The sequence below is a fragment of the Bactrocera tryoni genome, chromosome 2, assembly GCF_016617805.1.
Source record: "Bactrocera tryoni isolate S06 chromosome 2, CSIRO_BtryS06_freeze2, whole genome shotgun sequence".
Lineage (NCBI taxonomy): Eukaryota > Metazoa > Arthropoda > Insecta > Diptera > Tephritidae > Bactrocera > Bactrocera tryoni.
The window spans coordinates 48633132-48645526 of NC_052500.1; the positions used below are offsets into that span (position 1 = coordinate 48633132).

The 12395-nt window shown below is 39.4% G+C and overlaps 1 protein-coding gene across 1 annotated transcript; it reads left to right on the top strand.

Annotated features, from left to right (window-relative positions):
* Positions 1-565: 565 nt before the first annotated feature.
* LOC120768742 (zinc finger protein 358) lies at positions 566-11387 on the top strand. The gene is made up of 3 exons (XM_040095514.1): positions 566-1507; positions 10269-10713; positions 10804-11387. Exons 1-3 carry the CDS (start codon positions 566-568, stop codon positions 11385-11387), a joined length of 1971 nt encoding a protein of 656 aa, XP_039951448.1.
* The last annotated feature ends 1008 nt before the right edge of the window (positions 11388-12395 follow it).

A 12395-nucleotide genomic window follows, 5' to 3' on the forward strand; every position in this document is an offset into this window, starting at 1 on the left:
TATAGTCATTATCGTTGCTGTTGTTGTTAGTGCTACCTTTTATTGTCAGTTTCACTTGTGATTCGTTTTCTGTTCGCTAAGCCGTTTTTCGGTTTGATCGTGACTGTGGCGCTTGATGATCGTCAGTCGTCTGAGCCAACAAGTGACAGCAGCAAGTGTGGCTGAGAGATTTTGTTGACTTTGTAGACGCGTTCAGGTTCTCATTGGCTTACGATTGGTCTGTAACGCTGTATCATTGTATTTTTGTGTTTTTGTTGTTATGGAGTTTTGTGAGTTTATGTCAGACATCGGTTAACGGCAATGCAACATAACGTATTCTGACGTGCAACGTGACAGTTCAATGCGGTTGAAACGCGCGTGCGCCAGCTTACAAGTGATTTGTGAACTTTGACGTGCAAATAAATAAAAGTTGGAAGAAAAGTTGAAAAAATAAATAAATAATTGTAAAATTTTGAAAACAAATAGAATTTTCAACAACTAATACATTGGCGAAACAAGTTAAATATAAATCTAGTGCGTGTTTTGTGTGGTTATGAACGATATTAGAATGGGCTTTAAGCATACCATGTTGCAACGACTACAAAACTACGAAGTGTATCCCTCCAAATCGACGACCAGCGGTAATGGCTCTGAATCGGATGAAGAACAGACGCCACAACCCGCACATGTCACCGACTTTAGTATCAGTCGGATACTTGGCGATGATGCGCGCAACAAAAGTGACATCGCCGTCAAAACTCCCGCAATCAGCGTCAAGTCGAACTTATCTGCACAATGCACTACAACACCATTGACCACCGATATACTCGACCTCTCCAAATCCTCACCAGCGGCGGAGCGAAAATCTCCCATCGAGTCGCCACGTCAACCCGCCTATCCTACACCAACTTATCAGAGCTTTCACTCAGACTTCTTGGCTGCTGCCGCCGCCGCGAACGCCACAAAGTTTTATGCGCAATTCTTTCCTCATATGTTCGCTCCATACGCTTTGTCCGGCTTTAATGTGCCCGCTCCAGCACCTTACCAAAAACAACGTTACTTTGCACCGTATATCATCAACCCCAACTCAACGCACCCTATTCAACCCACTCAATCCGTCAATTCGCGCTTGCCGACCTTGACGAATCCCTCTAGCATACCACTCCCGCCCCCGGCATCTAAGAATATTTGCCCACGCGCAAGTTGTACAGATTGTTTGGAATTCTATAAACAACACCCACTCTACAAGTCAACTCTGCCGTCGGTACCTTCCTCGCCTGCATCGTCCACTTCATCTACTTGCTATTCTTCGTACAACGCAAATTATTTGAAAACGAAGTCATCCACCGAATTACTACTTAAATCATCGACGGTCGCTTTGACTACAGTAGCGAATTTCAATCTGAACTCGAAAACAACAAAACTCTGCACAAGTAGTCCCTCTTCGGTGACCACTTTGAACGCCGAAGAAATAAGCTATAAATGCTGTATCTGCGATAAAGTTTTCGGTTGCTCGCAAACCTTGCAGGTGAGTGTAATAATTTTCTTTAGAAAATGCTTCCAGGTCGATTTATTTCTCAAAAAGGACGAACCTTTTTAATATCCATTGGTCTGTGAAAGTTTATTTTTTGGTAGGACAGCTTATTGTTAAGATTTTATAGTTTCGAAATTAATTAGCATTTCCAATAAATTTACCGTAAATAATTGATTGAGTCAAATAAGGGCCAGAAAAAAATATTTTCTTAACAATAATCGCTCCCTTTGTTTGCAAAAAATTTGTCTGTTTAACTTTATGCTCGAGAGTCAATATTTTAGTAAGATCAAGAGAAACTAAATTTATTTAGACCAGTGGATATCTGGTGCACAACAAGCAAATTCGGTAGTTTAAAATCTTTGAAATTATTTCCGATAACTTAAATTCCGAGATTTTAATTTACCGAATAAAAATCAGTCAGTATTAATAATAAATCCCAGATTTTTTGGATTGCAAGAACTCGACCTTAGTCTACTACTAATTATATCCTTTTAAATATAATAAAGTAATGTAAATTTGCACGGAAATTTTCAATTCTTCAAAATAAGACTCAGCTTCGGCGATCACCTCTTCGTTCGTCGAAAATTTCTTCCCAGCTGGCAATCTATTGAGATCTGAGAGAAGAAAAAATAGTGGCTGGGGTCATATCAGGTGAATCACTGACTGGTGCCACGGTGTATTGTCTTGGTGAAGCAGCACTTTCCGGCCGCTTTTCGATGATTTTATCCTTCAAATGGACAAATAACGTTAGGTATAATAGTCGCTGTTGATTGTCGTTCCTTTTTCAAAGTGTCAATAGAAACTATTCCATGCGCTTTTCAATACCTTCCCAGCCGACTGTTGCGTTTTTCGACACTTTGGAGCGGGTTTGTCGTGTGGAATCTACTCGGATGACCGTCGACAACTAATAAAGAATAAAGGCTCTGAAGTAAAACGAATGATCGGGAAGAACTCACCTGAAAATGTTTGGTGAACGTTATTAAAAATTTTCTAGTAAACAATAAATCGGAACATTACAAAGACAACATGAACTTATAATGCCCTATATAGCATGTGGTGCAATATGTCCCTACAAATACATATACTGGTCTCTCATTTGGATTGCTTTCTGGCGAAATTGGATTGTGAGTGACGAACATGGCGAAAGGTTCCTTAAGGATTTTCATAAATGGAAAAGCATTCTCAAAGGAAATGGAGCGCAGGAATGATAGCAGATTTTTTGTGAGACTTAAAAAAGACCTTCCAGAAGCTAAATATTCTTGAAAATCATAAATATTTTTCCTATATTAAGAAGTAAATTCTCTAAATATTATTGATGTTTGTACTTTTTAGACCATATAGATTGTCAAAAAAGTCTTGCGGTATTTTCGCTAGTTGGCGCTGAAAGCGCGTAGTTCTAGTTTTATTCGTCGCATCGGGTCATGCTATACCTTTTTGGAAAGCTCATTTCACGCGCTAACACGTGTTTGATTGATTGTCGTTTCTTTTAAATCGTTCGTGAGTTATAGCGTCGCAAACATGGAGCAAAATAAAGAGAAAATACGGCATATTTTACAGTACTACTACGATAAAGGCAAAAATGCATCTCAAGCCGCCAACAAAATTTGTGCAGTTTATGGACCCGATACAGTTTCCATTTCCACCGTACAACGATGATTTCAACGTTTTCGTTCTGGTGTAGAGGTGGTCGAAGATGCGCCACGCTCCGGAAGGCCTGTCGTCGAAAATTGCGATGAAATCGCTGAATTGGTCGAAAGAGACCGGCATATGTAGTAGCAGCCGTAGCATTGGTCAAGAGCTGGGCATGAGTCATCAAAAATTCATTTCAATTTCAATACAAAAAAAAAATTCAATAAAAATACCGCAAGACTTTTCTGACAACCCATTATATGTTTTGATGTCCCAAAAAACCTGGCGTGTCAATTCACTCACAGTTGTCAAATATCTCCCTTCCGCCTTTTTGTCTTTTGAATTTCGCGGCTATGTATAAAGCGCTACAGAGCTCGTATCTCGCAATACCATACATCTTTGAAAGGTCTTGACATAACCTACAAAACCCAGCTTTGCATGATTAGTTTGGATATTGCGTTCAACAGTTATAAACGTGTAAACATAAAAATTTAAAGTCAGCCGGCGGAAGACCTGTGATGACGAATACCGATCAAATCATGGAAAACATCGAGTTAGACCGGCATGTGGCATCTCATGACATCGCCCGGAAGATTGGAGTTAGTTACCAAACAATTTAAACCATGGCTGGATACACAAAAAAGCTTGATGTTCGGGTGCCGTATGATTTGACGCAAAAAAAACCTTATGGACCGAATCAACGCCTGCAACATGCTGCTGAAACGGAACGAACTCGACCCATTTTTGAAGCGGGTGGTGACTGACGGCGAAAAATGAATCACATACGACAATATCATGCGAAGGGCGGTGAATCGTCCCAAATAGCGGCCATGCCGGGATTGACGGCCAGGAAGGCTTTGCTGTGTATTTGGTGGGGTTGGTAGGGAATCATCGACTATGAGCTGCTCCCATATGGCCAGACGCTTAATTCTACCATCTACTGCGAACAACTGAACCGCTTGAAGCAGGCGATCGACCAGAAGCGTTCAGAATTGGCTAACAGGAAGTATGTAGTGTTTCACCAAGACAACGCCAGACCACACACTTCGTTGATGACTCGTCAGAAGCTACGGAAGCTCGGATGGGAGTTTTTATCGCATTCACCATATAGCCCGGATATAGGGCCAAGTGATTACCATCTGTTCCTGTCCATGGCGAACGCCCTTGTTGGTGTAAAGTTGAACTCAAAAGAAGCTTGTGAAAAGTGGCTGTCCGAGTTCTTCGCAAATAAGGAGGAGGGCTTCTACGAGAGGGGTGTTATGAAGTAGCCGTCTAGATGGAAACAGATTATCGAACGAAACGGCGCATATTTGAACTAAATCCGATCATTGTAACACTTTTTATAAAGCATTCAATAAAGAGCAAAAAAACGGAAGGGAGATATTTGACAACCTTATATTTTAGGGGATTATGTATACATGCGTATGTTTAGAAATATAGTATACAGTGAGGTCTCCTGGAAACAGACACTGACGAACCAGCCTTTCTGTCCAGTTATTAGAGTTGTCCGCTTAAAAGATTGTATTTAATAAATATCAACAAATTGTGCGAACGGCCAATATGTCAATGGAGATGTCCGCTTAGTAGCGCAGCTTTCACTGTGTTTCTTATTTATAAATTGTTTTGACGATCCTAACCTAACCTAAGTTGCTTAAAACTGGACTGTGTGCTAAATTTTGCTAAAATCGTTTCAGTCGTTTAGGATTTCATCGCGGACAAACAACGTGACAAGATATAAATGTCGGTCATTGAAATTTTAGTTCGCCACTGATTTTCTTAGTTACTTTTGTCGCGTATATTTCCATTAATTTGCTGTCATCAGCTTTTTAAAATAGATTTGGAATCGTATATCCGATATTGACTAGTTAACTACCAAATATAATATATATGTATGTATATCATCAAAAATTATATGATATCTTAAGTCTAAAGTTCAAAGGTGAGCAATAAAATATGCTGAATATTCCGGAGCATTTCCATTTTATAACAGTATTTTTTTGTTTTATTAACTTCGCTAAGGTCTTTCACCGCGTTCTAAGTTTTTTTACGCACTGTGCTCGTATTTAAGTTTAATTAGCGTTAAAGCATATATGTACATGTGTATATATGTATTTATATACATATTACATATACCTTATAAACGTACATACATAAATATGTATCTTTATATGTAGGTATACTTAGAGATGCCGATATGTATGTTTGTATTGTCACACTCTCAAACAAACACATAGTCCACCAACTCAATTGGGTGGAGCCTAAAGCAGAAACCGGTTAAGCACGTACTCTCACACACAGATTCATACCTGTAAGTATGTATATAAGCGCCGCCATGGGTGGAGTCAACTGCGGCTCATATGGTGCCGCTCAAACTGCTTGCAAGTGTACGGGTATGTATGTATGGATGTGTGTATGCGAATAGGTTGCATGCAAATGACCATCAAATGTTGTCGTTTGTTACCTGCACAAACCCATATTAAAGCACTTTGCTGGCGATTAACATATTTAAAATATGGTGAGCAGCATAAATGAAGAAGATGGAGAAAAACAGGTTCCGATTTCACGCTTCGTTTGGTGGCATCATATAGACAGTTAGGTGCTCTGTTGGCCTGTTGAAGAACATCAACGGTGGCCGAGCCACTGCACTTGCGTTGGCTGCTGTGAGCGAGAAGGAGGGTCTGAACAGGTAGCGCTGTTATTGGCGCGATCTGTTAATGCTCAATGTTAACACTAAGTTGAGAGGAAATAAGAGCGGTTGAAGCGATTATTTGTTCAAAGGCTGGTAAGAGTGAGGGAATATAAAATATGTATGATTTATTCGCATGGCTGGTAAAACTGAACGGGTCATTTTATGCAAATATTTATGGAGTTTTCTCCCAGCTTGAAAATATGCTAATATATTGTGATAATATTAAAATTTATATACTGTGAGCGTCAAAAATAAGTAAACAACAGTTTTATCAATATTAAAGTGTTTATAACAACGCAGTCTTTATTGCAACAATAAAAAGTTGTATTACAGATTTCAAGGCTTATATTATAAGAGTTTAACTTAGTATAAATAATAAACAAAAATTAAACACAGCCAAAAATAATTCACATAAACTAAAAATACTCTCATTTTTTCGCGTCAAAAAAAAGTAAACAGAGTTCTGTAAAGTTAAAATCTATGTACGTAAACTAAATTAATATTTATGCTAGTATTTTGTTTACTTTCCTTTGGACTTCTGGACATCACTTACTCTTCGGGGCATGTATTCTGCAAAAATTTTTTGTAAATTCTGGGGAGATTTTGCTCCATTCTTCAATCAAAGCTTTATTTAGGTCGTCCTTGCTTGAAATGTCCTTCTGCCTGATTTTTCGGTCAAGGTGCTCCTACAGATGCTTGATATTATTAATGTCTGGGGTCTGAGGAGGGTTATCCAGAGTTTTGGTTTTTGATATAACAGCCACTTACTAACAAATTTGGACTTGTGTTTAGGATCGTTGTCCTGTTGAAAGATCCAGTTTCCTGATAGGCCTAATTTTTCAATGCTTTGAGCAACATTTTTTTTAATGTTGAAATAATCCAATGTGTTAATCGTGGGCTCAATAAAAACCAAATTCGCAACATCAGATGCTGCCATACAGCCTCAGTCCATAAGCGATCCTCCACCGTGCTTTACGGTGTGGGTAACACACTTATCAGTAAAGGCTTTATTTTTGGATCTCCAAATTTTGGGAGACTTTTTCGATTCAAATATTTCGAATTTGCTTTCGTCTGCATAAAAAATGTTTTCCCAGAAATTTTCAGCCTGATTTGTAACTTTTTTGAAAATTCCAAGTTCATCTGTTATTCGTCTTTGATGTATAGGCCATTCGGCGTGGTACTCGTCCATGCAAACCGCTTTTGTGCAAAGCTCTTCTGATTGTACTGGCGCTTACTGGTTTACCCGATGTCTCCGCTATATCTTTTGATATTTGAGCAGCGTTTGAAGCTGGATTTGTTTTTACTTCCGGTACTATTTATCGCGCTTCAGTGTCAGAAGGCGCTTTGGTCGGCTCGGCCGTGACAAATTTTCAACAGTCTGATATGTACCATGTTTATCAATAATTTTTTTTTATTGCGCAATAGTGTCTTCCAACTATTTCTCCGATTTCGCGCAAAGGTTTATCTTTTTCATGCAAGTCTAATACGAGTTTTCAACCGTTTCAGTGGTCGTTCACTTACCCATTACAAATATTGATATTTTAGGGACTTAACCTCAAAAAAAAAACATAATGATATAAAAAATATGTTTTACTGCACTTAATCTCTTGAATAATAACTGTTTCCAAAGGATATTTGGCGCTTCCCCGAAATAAGTATTAAAAACAAGCAACGGTTGTTGCTACTGTTTACTTTTTTTTGACGCGAAAAAACGAGAGTATTTTTACTTGAAGTGAATTATTTGTGGCTGTGTTTAATTTTTGTTTATTATTTATACTAAGTTAAACTCTTATAATAGATATAAGCCTTGAATTTTGTAATACAACTTTTTATTGTTGCATTAAAGACTACGTTGTTATAAACACTTTAATATTGAAAGAACTGCTGTTTACTTATTTTTGACGCTCACAGTACGTATTTAGTATATTATAGAAAGCGGCACTCGGAATTTTTAAACAATCAGTGCTTTATTACAACGTAATCTAACTATCTTATATTAAAAGAAGTAAGGGGGAGCTAAGTTAGGGTATATCCGAAATTTTTCACTCTCGCTACTTAGAAGAATCAAAGGCGAGGGCAATACTTTCGGTTGTTGGTTGTTCCCATACCTTCAGCATAAGAAGCTTCAAAATTTAGTGACCGATTCTGACTATTTTTAGAAAAGATATGCTTACTTGGAGACGGCTATTTGTGCGAAGTTTTATACTAATATCCTTCTTAGTGCTTTATTTATTTACTTTGAAATGATATAGAACACATATGAAATTTAAAATTGTATTATATGGGAAAAAAGCAACGCTGTATTTCAATTTTTGCACGGAAACTGTTGTTAAAGAAGTATCATCCTTCGAATTTGGTAAGATCGTTCCTCAGAGATGAGGCGGTGTAACGCCTTTTGTACAATTTTTGCACCGGTTCCTTTGTTATTCGATTCCCTCATCTTTATTGTAAAATTCTATGCCTCTGATCTATTTCTATAATAAATTATCGCAGCTTTAGTAGTTTTAAAATTTTATTTTATTTTTTTTTCATGTCACTGTTGACAGTCATAACTTTGAAGTTGTAGATAGTTTCGTATATTTGGGAACCAGCATAAACACCACCAACATGTCAGCCTGGAAATCCAACACAGGACGACTCTTGCCAACAGGTGCTACTTCGGACTTAGCAGGCAGTTGAAAAGTAAAGTCCTCTCTCAACGAACAAAAGTCAAACTCTATAAATCACTCATAATTCCTGTCCTTCTATATGGTGCAGAGGCTTAGACGATGTCAACAACTGATAAGTCTATGTTGCAAGCTTTCGAGAGAAAAGTTCTGCAAAAGATTTATGGTCCTTTGCGCATTACTCACGGCGAATATCGTATTCGATGGAACGATGAGCTGCACGAGATATACGACGACATTGACATAGTTCAGCGAATTAAAAGACAGCGGCTACGCTGGCTAGGTCATGTTGACCGGATGGACGAAAACACTCCAGCTCTGAAAGTATTCGACGCAGTACCCGCCGGGGGAAGCAGAGGAAGAGAAAGACCTCCACTCCGTTGTAAGGACCAGGTGGAGAAGGCTTCGCTTAGAATATCCAAATGGCGCCACGTAGCGAAAAGAAGAAACGACTGGCGCGCTGTTGTTAACTCGGCTATAATCGCGTAAGCGGTGTCTACGCCAGTAAAGAGGAAGAGGAATTATGGTAACTTGAATAGTCGGAAGGTTGGAAAGGGAGTCGGATGAGCGCCAGACCGTAGGCACCGACCGCACTTTTCGTCATCATTAGACCCATTGTGCTCTGGGGTGGTAAAAGAAAACAGAACTTTTCCACCATAGCTGCCCAATGTCTCTTAAGAGTATTAGTTGCCGTTGAATACATCCCGTCTCATCAGGCTGAAAACTGGGCGTACGCATAGGTAATGTTACAGCGTCTCATCATCCTCCGCCAATGCTCCGAATCTAGTTTTCCAAGGTGGGATGTTAGCTCTTATCCTGTGAATATCTCCACAACATCTATAAGTTCCCTTCTGCCTAGAAGTCGAAGCTTATTGGTATGTCCACCATCAATCCTACCTCAAAGTAACTTTGTGGTATGCTCAGTGTTGTTGGTGTTCCAAAACCTGAGTCTAGAGTCCATTGTTTCCAACAACCCTCTAAGGAGCTGCATGGTTTGAAGTTTAGAGCAGAAGCCTACTTGGCTCCTTCTTTTACGCTAACAAATTCGGCTTGGAAGTATAGATTGTAATAATTTAGTTGGAAGTTACCTGAGTACAGATTAATACAGAAGAAATGCGCTCCTGTTAGTATTTGACTCTTTGATCGGTCAGTGAATATGTAGATTTTGCCGTTGGAATTATCGATTTCAGCAAAATTGGTAGGTTCTTCCTTGTTGGGTTCACGGTTTTCACATGTCGCTCCAGTGTATTTGACTGACTTTTACCCAAATATTCTGTGGAATAGATTTTCCTTTTTCAAGTGACTCTGTAGGCCAACTCGTGCAGTACAGACTACTGATAAGATAATAGTGATGTAGGTATTGAACTAATATCTTTTGTCCTCAGTACATTAATATTCGAAGGAAAATACCGCTGTGTCAGTACTATATTCCATTAAGTATTCTGTTTGTTTCTATTCCCAAAAACTAACTACTAACCATAAGAACCAAGAAGGTTATATTAGATAGTATTCATGTGGGTGGACCTTAAATCCTATTCACAATAATTCGTTGTTTGTTTCGACAACGTAGCACAACCTTTTCATTAGGTTACCAGTTATACAAGTTCTTAAAGCCAAGTTTTTAAACTTCTTGCTTACATTTTCTAGCTTTTGCATTTTTACATTTCGGCCCAAGATATTGCAACATTAATAAATAGATTTATACTTCGTAAAAATATAATAAAATTATTTAATTTATTCATTACTAATTTTATCTCAATTATACTTCTAGGCTCACGAAAAGACGCACAAATCGCCACGCTACGAGTGCACTGATTGCGGCAAAGGTTTTTCACAGCTTCGCAATTACAAATATCACCTGTCTGTGCACCGCGGTACGAAGGAGTTCGCCGCCGAATGTCCGGAATGCGGTAAAACATTTAATGACAAAGGCTACCTTAGCAGTCACATGAAGATCCATCGCAACAAAAAGGAGTATGAATGCCCCTACTGCCCCAAGTCGTTTAACCAGCGTGTAGCATTCAATATGCACGTACGCATACACACCGGCGTCAAGCCGCACAAGTGCGCGGAGTGTGGCAAACGGTTCTCACGGAAAATGCTACTCAAACAGCACATGCGCACCCACAGTGGCGAGAAGCCGTATCAGTGCTCGGTTTGCGGGAAATCATTCGCCGATCGCAGCAACATGACGCTGCACCATCGACTGCACTCCGGTGAGTAGACGCCTAGAGCTTAAGCCTTTCAACCAATACACTCACCAATGCGCACGCCATATTAATTGTTGATTTTTTTCGATCGTTCAGGTATCAAACCATTCAATTGTCCCATTTGCCCGAAAGCATTCACCAAGAAGCATCACCTTAAGACACATCTTAACTATCATACCGGCTGCAAGCCGTACGTCTGCCCGCATCCGAACTGCAATCAGGCCTTCACGCAGTCTAGCAATATGCGTACGCATGCCAAGAAATGTCAATATCGTCCGCTGCAATTATCCTATCCGGTTGCGGCCGCGGCGAGTAGTGTATCAAATGTGACTTCATCAACCTCCGCAATGACATTACCCACTCCAGCGGCCGCATCATTAACACCAATTGTGTCACGTCTCAGCATTCCAGCGCCGCCAATAGTCAGTGGCATTGCAGGGACCGGTGTAACGACTGCGGCGGGTTTGTCATCGGCAGCAGCCTCGTCCAGCAGCGCAATGGCATCGTCACACATTCCAAATTTGTCCACAGCCCTAACGGCTGGCATGCGCATGTTGTCAGCTGTCACTCTGCCGAGTAACGGTACCGCATCCGGTGGCCACAATGTGGTCGCACAACAGCCGCTTTTACCATTTCCGCCTGCGCAACAGCCGTTAATGGGTACACTGCGACCGTTTTAATTACACCGTAGACAGTTAGTTTAATTACTATAATTTACAGCTAAACATGTATATACTTTTTTATTTAATATTATTCAATCATTTGTGATGTATTTTAAAGTAGTTATAAGCATTCACCCTGATATGGGTAATCCAAAGTACTTCCTTAGAATTAAGGCTCTAATATAAGACCTAAATAACTTATACTATGATGAATTATATAGTAAATATTAATCAGTCTTTAGAAAACATCTTTTATTTCAAATCCTTAACATCCAAAGATAAAGGATTGGCGGATCGTTTGACGTTCATCGTCTCTCCGGCAAACCAGAGGAGTAAGAGATATAGATTTTTTAGTACTTTGCTTAAGATTGATATGCAGTTAGTTCCGGAGAGTACTGGATCAAAGAAATTCAGGTCAAAAATGTACCAAAAACTCATTATGGGGGATCTGACAGAAAGCTTAAAGTAGAGTTTTGAAGTTATCGAGACAATTGCGGACACCAAAACGCGCGGAAGCTTAGCTCACTCCTATATATAAATATGGTTTAAGAGTCTACTGGGGTCTTAAGTGGCATTATTCCACTATATGATTTGAGTTCCAGTTGAGCTCTTGGAGCAAGCGCTATACAAATTTATTTAATATTAAATTGAAATTGAGAGCTTACGGTACGTGATTGTGCCCTAAGCTTTAAACCAACGAAGTAAGAAACCGATTTATTTTGGATGACATATTTTCGATAAACCGAGCGAATTGGCTAAGACCGATATTGGCTCTCTCAACAGATTGGTGATAAACATATAGTTTCCGTGGCGATTAGTCCCGTAAATACTGTGTCCATCAAACAACGCTTCAGAGAATTCGCATACTACAGAGTATAATAGTTTTGTTCACTTAACGATTGTATGTATCACCCAACTCCGGATGACAGTCTGTCTGTCCGTCCGTCCGTGTAAGCTTTAATTTGAGTAAAAATTGAGATATCGTGACGAAACTTGTTACACTGTTCCTTGGCAAAAATGTAAGGC

What these genes read in the sequence shown, in the direction of transcription:
- LOC120768742 (XM_040095514.1), top strand. Translation starts at nt 566, where the DNA reads ATGTTGCAACGACTACAAAACTACGAAGTGTATCCCTCCAAATCGACG. An exon ending in GTTGCTCGCAAACCTTGCAG is followed by an intron (nt 1,508 to 10,268) that starts GTGAGTGTAATA and finishes TTATACTTCTAG; the next exon opens with GCTCACGAAAAGACGCACAA. An exon ending in GCACCATCGACTGCACTCCG is followed by an intron (nt 10,714 to 10,803) that starts GTGAGTAGACGC and finishes TCGATCGTTCAG; the next exon opens with GTATCAAACCATTCAATTGT.